The 11,827-nt window shown below is 30.8% G+C and overlaps 1 protein-coding gene across 1 annotated transcript; it reads left to right on the top strand.

Moving 5' to 3' along the window:
* Window positions 1-6,584: 6,584 nt before the first annotated feature.
* On the top strand, window positions 6,585-10,244 carry LOC108321439 (paired amphipathic helix protein Sin3-like 2). The gene is made up of 5 exons (XM_017553184.2): window positions 6,585-6,658; window positions 9,045-9,199; window positions 9,409-9,574; window positions 9,779-9,877; window positions 9,982-10,244. The coding sequence occupies exons 2-5, from the start codon at window positions 9,066-9,068 to the stop codon at window positions 10,048-10,050; spliced, it is 468 nt and encodes a 155-aa protein (XP_017408673.1). The 5' UTR covers window positions 6,585-6,658; window positions 9,045-9,065; the 3' UTR covers window positions 10,051-10,244.
* Window positions 10,245-11,827: the final 1,583 nt, after the last annotated feature.

The raw sequence follows: 11,827 nt of genomic DNA, 5'->3' as shown, positions 1-11,827 counted from the left end.
TTGATTAACTTTTAATTTGGTTAGGAGATTTAAGAATAGACATGATTAAACACAATAGAATTTGATTGAGAATGTACTTTGGTTGAATTTATTGTGAATAATCTAGAAAGGTTTTGCATTTGATTGAGAATTTACTTTGGTTAAATGCATGATCGCCCTCAAATTAATTAAGAATGTACTTTAATTAATTTGAAACTTAAACAATAATCAATTGAACAATTATCCGTGAATAACCGATGATGAATCTATCTTGAAAAAGCAGTGGAATTAGCCTATTTCATCGTAACTGTTTTTAAGTTTCTTATTTGTTCTTTAAACATTATCCAAACATTACTTTTATCCATAAGCATTGCATAGCATTCGTAAGAGTCAGATATTCAAAAGCAATTCCGTGTTCGTTGGGAGACGACTCAGGGTTACTTTAGCCCTATCTACTTTCTTGAATACTACTTGGCAATACTGAAGTTGCCTTGAAAAGTAGTTAAAATTATAGCTTCAACGACAGCCTATCATTAGGTAAGAGGGCTTTGACCTCAAAATCATAATGTTTGTGTTGTTTGTTGTTTTTTTACCATTAGGTTCAACTCTATCCTATGCAAAAGTTGTGCTTAACTTTGGGTGGTGACCGTGAAAATGTGAAGTCGAGGAAGAGTTTTACTAAGGTCCCACAAATGGGGTGTCAAATGATCTTATTAGGATTTTCAGCGTGAATTTGTAGACAAGTGGCATGATCCTAGTGGTGACTTGAATGCTCTTTATGGTCTGAATGAGATTCTTGTCAGATTCGCAACAACGAAATGTTTATCTTGTACGAGATGAAAACCGAGGGGAGGGGGGGGAGGGGTGTTGAATTGGTTACTTTAAATTGGCGCCTTTAAAATTTTCTCTCTTTTTAATCTTGTTTAACATATAATATGAACAACAAAGAGTATAGGGAAAGAGAGAATTGCATAAGTAAATTTTATATTGGTTCAGGTAAAAAGAACCTACGTCTAGTTGTTAATCTTTATAGTGAGAGATTAATTATTCACTAAAACAAGAAAACCAAACTTACAATCACAAATAAAAGTTAAGGTTTAAAATACACTTCTGTTGAAGCCACAAGAGATGAGAAACACTTCCCCTATACTCCACAAGGAATGAACACTTCCTTCAAGTCCCATGAAGGATGAACACACTTCTTTTCAATCACAAGAGATGACCATCTTTACCTAACAATTACAACAACACTCAATCTCACTTCTAGTGAAAGTTCTCGCTTTGCCCCCACTAGATTTCCAAAGCTGCAACACCACAAAGAGTTTTCAAGTGCTTGGAGAATTCTCTAGCTTCTGTGTAACATATATATAACTTTATATATTCAAATGGAAGCCTAACATCCTATTTATAAGTTTCGTTCATGAAAAACTCCAAAACTTTCGCTATTTAGCCATAATTGTCACTAATAATCAATTATGTGAAGTGTTAATCGATTATCCACTAAAAACAAGCATAATAGATAATGTAATGGCTAAAATTGGCTAGTAGTAGCTAGTGATAATTGATTATCTCATATGGTAATCAATTATTCCAATGGCTACTTAAGATAATAGATTATCTGGAGTGTCAATCGATTATCTTCATCGATAATCGATTGTCATTTTTGATAATCGATTATTCTAGAGGCGTTTTCGAAGGTTTTCAAAACATTTATGTGATAATCGATTATCCCTATTGCTAATTGATTATTCCCAAGATATTTTGACACATTTGAGCTTTTCTTGACTTATTTTGTACAAGGTGTTTAGTAGCTTTTCTAGGTTAAGTCCTATACATATTTTCTAGACTTATTACAAAAGCTTTTACATATAAATTACATGTCTTCTATTTTCTTCTTTCATGTTGAGTTCTTAGACCTTGGACTTGCTTTTATCATCACCAAAATATCTTCATAATCTTCTCTTTTGCTAACAATTGCTTACTACTCAGAGGAGGAAGATCCCCTACAAAAGACTTTCTGATGCTTAAGTCAGTAAAAATGTTTAAGATCTATAAGTATGAGTATGAGATATTGAGTGAGTATTTCTTGGGGAATATTAGTTGTATTTATAGGATTCACATGGACCGTGGACCTATGTTTATCATTGGAATAATACTTACCTCAAGTATAATAACAAAGTAGTTAGATGATACATCATCATAAATGTTGATAGGGGGAGCAATGTGAATGTTAAACCCAATCCCTTATGTGTTTGATTTTTGATGATGACAACAACATATATGTTTCCATGACAACAACAAAAATGTTTCTTTATGTTTAAAACATATATTGCCTGAAATGTTTTGTTTGCGTACTTATTATGGTCATACATGTGTTTACATCTGTAATATGCATACTCATGTTTTCAAATGTTAAAACCATTTGCACAAAGCATATATGTATGAAGTAATCGATTACACTGGTTATGTAATCAATTAAGTTCATCATATTAGCTAATGCTTAAACTGTGTCAAACTATAAGTTTTAATCGATTACATTATTTGTATAATCGATTAAAGCTCGTGTCTTGGCTAACACCTATTTGCAATGTGTTGTGATGAGTTTTCAGAAGAAAAATTTATCAAAATTGACTAAGTGTAATACTTAACCGATTACACAATTTCCTTAATCGGTTAAATCCGGTATACATTGAAAATTGTTTTCATGATAAGTCTTAACTATCATAACGGTCAAATTTTTAAATGTTTTGACTTACAATTTATGTGAAATCGATTACATTAATTACTTAATTAGTTAAATCTCTTTTAATGTAATTCTGGTGTAACTTTGTTAAATGTGTAACGATTACATTATTTTGGTAATTGATTAAAAAGCGTTAGACATGAGGAAATCTATATGTTGACACGTAGCACTCTGCATTAACAAGTTTTTTATCATTTGAACTTTTAAATCTGACATAAGATAGTCAAGAAAGATTTTTGTAGGTGTGCCGATTCTCCAAGAATCAAGATACGAAAGATTTTCAACTTTGAAGGATTCTTAAAGGATTGCTTTGGACTTTTATTGGTTGATCAATCAACTGCACTTTGAGGTGTTTTCTTTCCATATCAGAACTTTAATTACAATCATAGATTGTGGTTTCCTTGTGTGTGTTGCCAGGAAGAGAACGTGTTCTTCTTGTGACTTTGAGAAGGGTCTAAAAGGGATATTATAGAGAGAGTGTTGTTCTTTCTGTGGTGTGTTTTCCTATATTAGATTGGTGAGTTACAGAGGAAATTACATTTGAGAATTGGTCTTTATAAGTCTTGTTGTATTAACTCAAGTCTTTATAGTGAAAGGTCTTTTAATCGCAAGTTAATTGAAAATGACTGAATGTAGGCATTGAGGCCGAACGAGTATAAAAATTTGTGTTTGCTTTCTATCCTTTGACTCGTTTTACTACATTATTTTCATTATTGTCTTGTGCGTTAAAGATCATTCTAAAGATTTCCAAAAAGATAGAAAAAGAAAGCATTTTTATTAAAAACTAATTTACCCCCCTCTTGGTAAGAGAAATAGGCCTTACATTTCTTACAATAAACAATAACAATAATACCAAACGCCGAGATTTGTTATGATATGTGGATATTGTCCCAATATACATAGGTTTGTGCTGGTATAAAATAAAAAGACTTAATGGGCCTTGTTGGATCGTATTCTTTAGTATGTCTATTGGGTCAGATAGGAATATGTACAATAATACTACTCTTCTCCAAACCTAATGAAATAAACCCAAATTTATTAATCTTTTAAATTTAATTTAAGAAAATCTAGTAAATAAAAACATTGTTGGTGAGAGTTGAAACTAATACTTATTTTATATTACCAAAGTATTTTAACTAAATAAAATATATAACTTGTTTTATCATTTTAGTGATTCTAAGAATTATAATTTAAATTTAACTTACTATTTTTATAATTCTATTGAATTAAATTTTTTAGAGTCTTACATTATTTTCTTCTAAAAATCATATACAAAATTTAAAAAATAAAAAGAAATGCTACGAAATTTAAATATTTTAAAAATATAAAATGTAAATGTATAATAATACAATTTTGTTTAGAAATAAATTTTTTATATATAATAATTGTGTAGTTTTTGATTTTTTTATATCATTTTACATTTATTAACTATTTTATCATCTATTTAATCAAACATTTTTAATTCAATAATTTAATTTATCACTTTTGATCTTATAAAGAAACATATTAAGTACTAAACTTTTCAACTAAAATTTAATTTATTACCTATTACTTAATGTTTAGATCCTAATTTCATTAAGTGATATCATTCAGAGATATTGTGTACACTGGAGTCTGGATCTCCGTCACAGTTTTGTTCTTAAAAGACATCTTAAAGAGTTGGAGGAAGAAATATTTAAACTACCATTGACCTTGACTCCTAAGCGATGTAAGACTATTGAATATACTGATTAAAACATTTGACGCCTACTATGGACCCTAGGTAAATCTTACTTCTAATCTTCTTCAAAACTAAGTTTTCTTGCCAAGAAGCATCAACTCGCACTACAAGAAAAAGGGTAAATGGTGACCAATTTTGGTGATTGGAAATATTAGTCCCTATTAGAGTAGGTGAAATGGAAAGTGTAATGGAAACTCTAAAAATTAATTGGAAATTTCCATAATTGTTATTTCTCATGTCATTTAATTTTCCTTCCCAAACAATATTTTAATTTTTCACTCAGCTTTATGTTATTGCACAAAATTATCACTAGAGGTAACCACTTTCATTGTCTTCCGTATTAATAATATTTAGATATTTAGTTTCTAACAATTTAACTTTCTTGTTATAGGTACATGGACACAGTCATTGTGGACCAAGGTCGGTCTTCCATGTACGGATCTATTGAACCTCACATTATTCAACCTTCTAGTAACACACTTGAGACCAAACAATATTATTTGCAAATATGGATGACTGAGTCAAAAGAGACATATACCTTGTAAATATGTGTTTCAAAATGTAAAATTTGATTAAAGTTTACTTAATTAGTCCACTAACTATTTGTGATTCATGATAGGTCTCATTGGCAATTGATGATCATCATTCCAAGACAATGCGAAATTTTGTGGTTTTGTTCCCCGCACAAGAGGATGAAAAATGATTTGAAATCCACTCTACAAGTGTAAGTGTTTCTCTTTTTATGTTTCAAATGTTACATTAACATGTTGAAATGGTTTTTTTATGATGAATATATTAATATTACCCTATTTTTCAATGTAAATAGAGTTATGGGTAAACCTAGAGGTCAACTTGTTGAAATCATGTATCCAAAGGTTGTAACTCATTTATAGTTCTTATTCATTTTCTATGTTATTGTATGCTATACATGTGTGACTATTTAGTTTGTCATTTTAGTGTAACAAACAACTAGATTCATGGTAATGTGGGTATTATATCATGTATTGGATTAAAACCATTATTCGAGTAGGAATTACATATGATTGGATTGAGGTAATAATACTTACCTTCCGTATATTACAAATCAAATTCAACTTTGAACATTTGTATGCAAACATAATGAATTTGACTTAATTTTGCAGTGCTTCAAGATTACATCACCTATATACTACAAGAGTTGGCAACTTATCTTCTGTAGAGATGGAGTTAGAACCCATCGCTATCGCTTTAGGAACAATTTTATTGTTGTTTAATACATTAATTAGCTTACTTTTGATAGTTTAAGTTTTGGAATTCTTTTTAGATTCTTTAGTAGTATAATCACTACAAATGCATAATGTATGTAATTTTGTGATGTGTTGAGATCATTTTCTGTATTTCAAGTGTGGTTTTATTGTAAAAAAAATATTTAAAAAAAACAAGTTGGATGTCAGTTAGTCACAGTCCGATGTTAATTGACGTATGTTAGTGCACGGTCCAAAGTCAATTGACGTCTGTTAGTGTACAGTCCGACGTCAATTTCGTTCCATGGCTCATCCTAGGATTTTCTTGCTCAGCGAGAGAGACGCGCCCAGTACAGTTTGACGTCGATTACGTACAGGTCCAACATCAATTTCGACGTTTGTCCACATGACGTTAAATGACATCCAATAAGGGACCGACGTCAAATTGACGTCTCCCAATTTAATATCGGGACGAGGTTGAACTTTAAATGTTCAAAATAGACGTCAATAGCTTTTTCAGTGGTGTTTTACTACTATAATTATTCTTTTATGGGACTTTTGTGTGGATTTTCCTTATTAGAATTCGCGAAAGCTTTTTCAAGAAATTTTCATCTAAACTTTTTGAAATCATTAAATATGAAAAATTCTGTACGTGTTTGAAAATTGCCAAATAAATTTTAAAATAATAATAATATATCATTAATGAGGAATACTATTTTTCGAAAGAGAAAACTAATTTTCCTTGACAACATTTATTAATGCATTAATATTTTATAGGCAAAGTATTTATTAACATTTTATTGAATATTCATGCATTCATTAAATACTTTAATTTGTTTTAATGAAACTTTTAATATCCTAATTAATGTTTTAGTTTTTATAACTCAAATATATTTCTTATCAAATTGAATTCTAGAAACCATTATTGTACTTGTCTAATATAGCTGTTCCTTCTGGGTCTTCTTGCTTTCCTTCTTCCATAGGCTCTGAAAGGTATGATCTCTTTACTTGAATCTTAATTAATTAATTTATTTTTTTGGGGAATAGGAAGCTTAGGAGTAGGTGTGTGAACTTAATAAGGTTGTTTAATTTAGAACTATTTTGGAAAAATGGTGGTGGTGAATGAAGAGAATAAAATGTTGTGGTATATCTGATTAATTAAAGACTAAATATATGGGAGGGAAGTGGAATTTGGCCTTTGAAGGTACATATATATGGATTACTTAGGTAGATATAAGGGGTTTTAAGGATAGTACTTAATAATTCTCTTTTTGTGATCCTTGGACTTGTTTTCATATGAAGTACATACAAGAGAAATGAGAATGGAGAAAACCCCTACTTTAACAAGGAAAATATTTGCTTGAATAAAGTAAATTAAGAAGTATTTATTTGATTCTAGATAAGGGGACGAAAAATGGGTGTCGATGAAGGAGACTACTATTAATTAAACTTATAAGGTGCTTGTGTATGTGAACATAACATATACACATGACAGCTTTTTAAGAAATGCTTTGATTGTAGCCTAGGATCCTCTTTTATGAATTTAGCTAGTAGGAACATAATTTGTCACAATTAAGTATCATCCGAGGGATGTAGTTCCAACAATGAACAAACTAAGAATTTGTTCTTTGAATATACATTACTATAGGGTATATTTGTGATATTGACTTTAAATAATATTGTTTCACGAAGAGTTTATTAAGATTGATCATGTAATTTGTTATTCCAATGATTATATTCAATACAATTTCTTAATCAATTGTCTAAGAATGGGTAAATTGAAATGTTAATTATGAATGCTAATTATGTACGCTAATTATATATATAAGAGATGTTATAGAAATTAAATATGCAATTATAAATTATAGGATATACTCTTATTAACTCTTTTAAAACTTTTCTTTATGTGAGAGCATGAATATTCAGAATACTCAACTTGCGAATAAAAAATCGACCTTTCTAAAACTAGTTGAGTTGTATGTTGGTAAAATGTGAAAAGTAGCAATGTTGTCAACTTCAATATGATCTTGAACAAGATGACAGGCAACCTTAATATGTTTGGTGCATTCATGAACAAAGGATTTGTGACATGTGGAATTTGCTTTTAAAATAGATGCATGAATATCAAATAATGAATACCAAAGAGGTTAAGTAATAATTTAAGCCATATAAGTTCAGAGTTGGTATATGGCTATTGAATGGTATTCAACCTATGCTAAGGATTGAGAAACAGTACAAAGATACAGAAGAGATGACCAAATAATAGTAAGAGTACGATGAGTCAAATGACGAGTGATCTAGTCTAAATCACGGAATCTTAGAAGCAAAACAAAGACATTCAAAAGTTTTGATATGGATTATGACTGAAAATGATGTGATATTTAGTTTTATCATGGAGAACAAAAGTAGAAATACAATTAATAAGTTAACCAATTGTAAGAATACATTCACTTCAAAACTCAATAGATAGATTGGCTTGAAATCTAAGAGAGCATGAACTACATACAAAATATATTGATGTTTTCGTTTAGTTTTTCCATTTTGTTATGTGGTACCAATGCATTAATTATGTATATTATATACAAAAGATATTGTTGAAATTCAATATTCAATTCTAAATTATAGGTATATAGTTGTTAATTCTGCTAAGCTTATCTTGTATAATTCGAATATAAGTAATGTAAGAACTATTTTTATCCATAATCTTCCACCCTATGTGGTTTGGTACTTGACTCGTAAGTATTTTCTGAGTTATTGAAAACGTAGATCTCTTTTCTTTACTTTAGAACTACCTTTTCCGTAGCAGACATTCCTAGACTGTTCTTCTTTTATTCAATTACTTGTTTTTCTCATTCGTAGACCCTAAAATTTATACTTATGTAGTTAGCACAATTTGAAACTTCTGTTTTTTAATACATAGTAACCAAACTATTCTTACCCCACTCATACGAAATTCTTATATATTAAAAAATCTTAGCAAGTTATTAAAGGCATAGGATTAGCCTTTTACGACGTAGTTTATATCCTAATAAGAATAGATAGAAATCTTAATATCATTATTAAATATGTTTTCAATTTGATTTGTAGTTATATTTGTAGTTTTCTGATATAAGAATTAATTCAATAATATTCCAAACATATTAAACGAAGATCCTTAAATTTTCTTCATAAATTTAGTTTGAAACCTAAATACCAAAAGTCTTCACTAATTTGTATGTTATGATACTAGAATTTTAGTTCATCTAGTTTTGTTGTTTTTAATGTGTTTCAAAGATTGCTTTTGTTTAGTTTTTCTCAAAGCATGTTCTGCACAAAACAACTATTGCATCTTCATCTCAGCTAATGAGTTCTTACAGTTGTTTATGGTTGTGATGCTCAGGTAGTGTTTCAATACAAAATAATGAGCAAAGGTGGGAAAAATATGACAAAATTGGAAGCCGTGAAATACATAAAAGAAGTGCAAAAGACATTTAAAGACGAGAAAGAAAAGTTCGAGGTGTTTTTGAAGATCATGACCGATTATAGACTTCATAGGTTGGACCAAGTTAAACCACATTTTTTCTTCAATTCCCCATGCATTTCTCCATCTCTTCTATCTTCTTTTGTTGTGTTTTATGGAAAGGGAGGCTCTTAATTTTCTTCTCAAAAGAGTTCCATCTTAATTAGACATGTAAACTTTAATATGCTGACATTTCAAAGATTATCTAGAGCACATTGATTTATTACATCTTATTCATTTGTAGAATTGATGTTGGCACTGTCGTAGAAAAAGTGAAGGAGATTCTTGAAGACCATGATGATCTCATTTCCGGATTCAACCAGTTTTTGCCAAAGGGATATGAAATCCTTCTTCCACCTAAGGATACAATTCAGTTGAAAGATGCTATCAAATATGTGCAGAAGATTAAGGTGAAAATTTTATTAAATTTAAGGCATCTCATATGAATGGGACACTGCTTGATTTTGCTATAGGGCATGATAAAATTCTAGGTTTGATGTATTTATATACATATACATGCATGCTATTAACCTATGCCTTTAATATAATATATTCTTTGTTGTGATAATGCATTAATTGAACAACTTCAATTTGATTGGTTTCTTTTCATGCAGGATCGATTTGAAAACACAGATAGTATCTACAAGACATTTGTAAAGATATTAACCAATAGGAACAAAAATGACATGTCTGTTGATGAAATATTCCGTGAGGCAAGTGTTGTCTATCTATTTGTGTCAACAAATTAATTTTTTTCTTGTTGATTTCCTTTTCTTTCTCATTCACTTAATCATATATGCATGTTCGACTTTCCTAGGTTGAAAAGCTTTTTGAGGGTCACCATGATCTTGTTCGTGATTTCACTCTGTTTTTGCCGGATGCGTAAGGGGAAGAACTAGTTTCATTTATGACAAGCAAAGAGGTTGTTGTATTGGTCAATAGATCAAAGACTTAAACAACTCTGTTAAATTGTGAAACTTTTTGAATAAGCTTGCAAAGATATGAAAACTCGACAGCAAAATCTAGAAACTATGTTTGTCGAATGCATTCAATTATCTAAGATATTTTCCTTTATGATTATGTTTGGTATTGTGGGAAAGTTTTCACAGTCATTTTCACGTTTCCCTCCTTTCCCAATTTCGCTTTTGCCTTTTTCCACCTTTCTTTCTGCCAAGTGAGGGTTTGTCTTTTCCCTCTTTTTGCCACGAGTGCGAATAGGGAAAGCACAGCCACATTTTCTTAAGCTTCAAGCGATTCGTTCCCCTTTCTCTGCGACGAGCTTCAATGCCACAAGTGAGCCTTCAACGAGCCACATATAAGTTTGTTAAGTTAGTTTTGGTTAGGGTTTTTCCCTTTTTCCTTCTTCCGTACCAAAACCCTATATAAGATGGGGTTTTCCTTTTTCGTGTCTGTGAACAATATACAGAAGAAATAACATTGTGTTCAGTTTTCTCTTATCTATTCAAGCTTTCTCTGCCTCTATGACTGCTTCAATCCCGGTTGCCATGGAAGCACCTCTCGTTGCAGCTTTCCCTTTTACATACCATTTCTAATATAGTATCATAGCATATCATAGCAGGTTCACTGCCTACTCTATCTCTACTACGCCAACCCTCTGAATCAAAGTGCCTAGCCCGTTTTCTTTCATTCTTGGTTTAATGGAGCACATGGACCAGTTTGTCAATCCTTTCGGTCCCTTTTATCTACATCCTGAAAAAAAAATCCAAGCCTTATTCTCATCTCTCACGTTTTAAACGAAACAAACTACTAGAAACACGAGAAGAACTCTTCTCTCAAAGAACAAAATGAAATTTATAGACGGTGGTATCAAGAAACCCCTAATAAACAATCTCTTGTTTGATGTTTGGAAAACATCATGACTCTATCTTGGATTATCAAGATTCTTTATTCACATATTGCAAAAAGTGTCATATATGTTGTTGAAGATGCAAAAGAATTGTGGCATGAGTTAAAAAAATTCTCAAAAAGAGACTACTTTAATATTTCTGACTTACTTCAAGACATTCACTCAATTAAGTAAGGAGAAAGGAATGTAAGTCAATTCTTTACTAATTTGAAGATTATTTGGGAAGAATCAGAGTCTCTTAGACCCATACCATGTTGTTCTTGTGATGTTCCTTGTAGTTGTTATTTGTCTAAAATTTTTGTCAAATACAAAGATATAAAACATATTGTTTGCTTCCTAAAAGGCCTAAATGATACCTATAACACTCTGAAAACCCAAATTCTTTTAATGAAGCCTATTCCCAACATCAATCAGGTCTTTTCCCTTATCATCCAAACGAAAGACAAGATATCAGGATCACCAATCAGAATGTTGAAACCAAGATTTTGGCCAACACTACTAACAAATAGAATCATTAGAAACCATAACAAATCTGGAAATCCAAAGGATGTGGTGTTGGACCATGCGGTCAAGGAAGAGGGAGAGGAATAAATCCTAATTATGGAAAACAATGCTCCTAGTATCACAAGATGAATCACACTATGGATGAATGTTACTCTAAACATGGTTACCCACCATGGTATAAGACACTAGTGCAGCGAAGGGAAACGACAATGGTTATTTTTGAATATATGCTTCGGTTTTAAAACCGCGACATATACAGACGAGGTAAAGAGGTCTGACACTTTAGGTCGCG

The sequence above is a fragment of the Vigna angularis genome, chromosome 1 (assembly GCF_016808095.1).
Source record: "Vigna angularis cultivar LongXiaoDou No.4 chromosome 1, ASM1680809v1, whole genome shotgun sequence".
Lineage (NCBI taxonomy): Eukaryota > Viridiplantae > Streptophyta > Magnoliopsida > Fabales > Fabaceae > Vigna > Vigna angularis.
This window is presented reverse-complemented; position numbering and strand designations above follow the sequence as displayed.

Bases quoted from the DNA above. Each gene is read 5' to 3' on its own strand.
- LOC108321439 (XM_017553184.2), top strand. From the start codon at position 9,066: ATGAGCAAAGGTGGGAAAAATATGACAAAATTGGAAGCCGTGAAATAC. The intron at 9,200-9,408 runs GTTGGACCAAGT...ATTCATTTGTAG, and splicing joins ACCGATTATAGACTTCATAG to AATTGATGTTGGCACTGTCG. The intron at 9,878-9,981 runs GCAAGTGTTGTC...CGACTTTCCTAG, and splicing joins TTGATGAAATATTCCGTGAG to GTTGAAAAGCTTTTTGAGGG.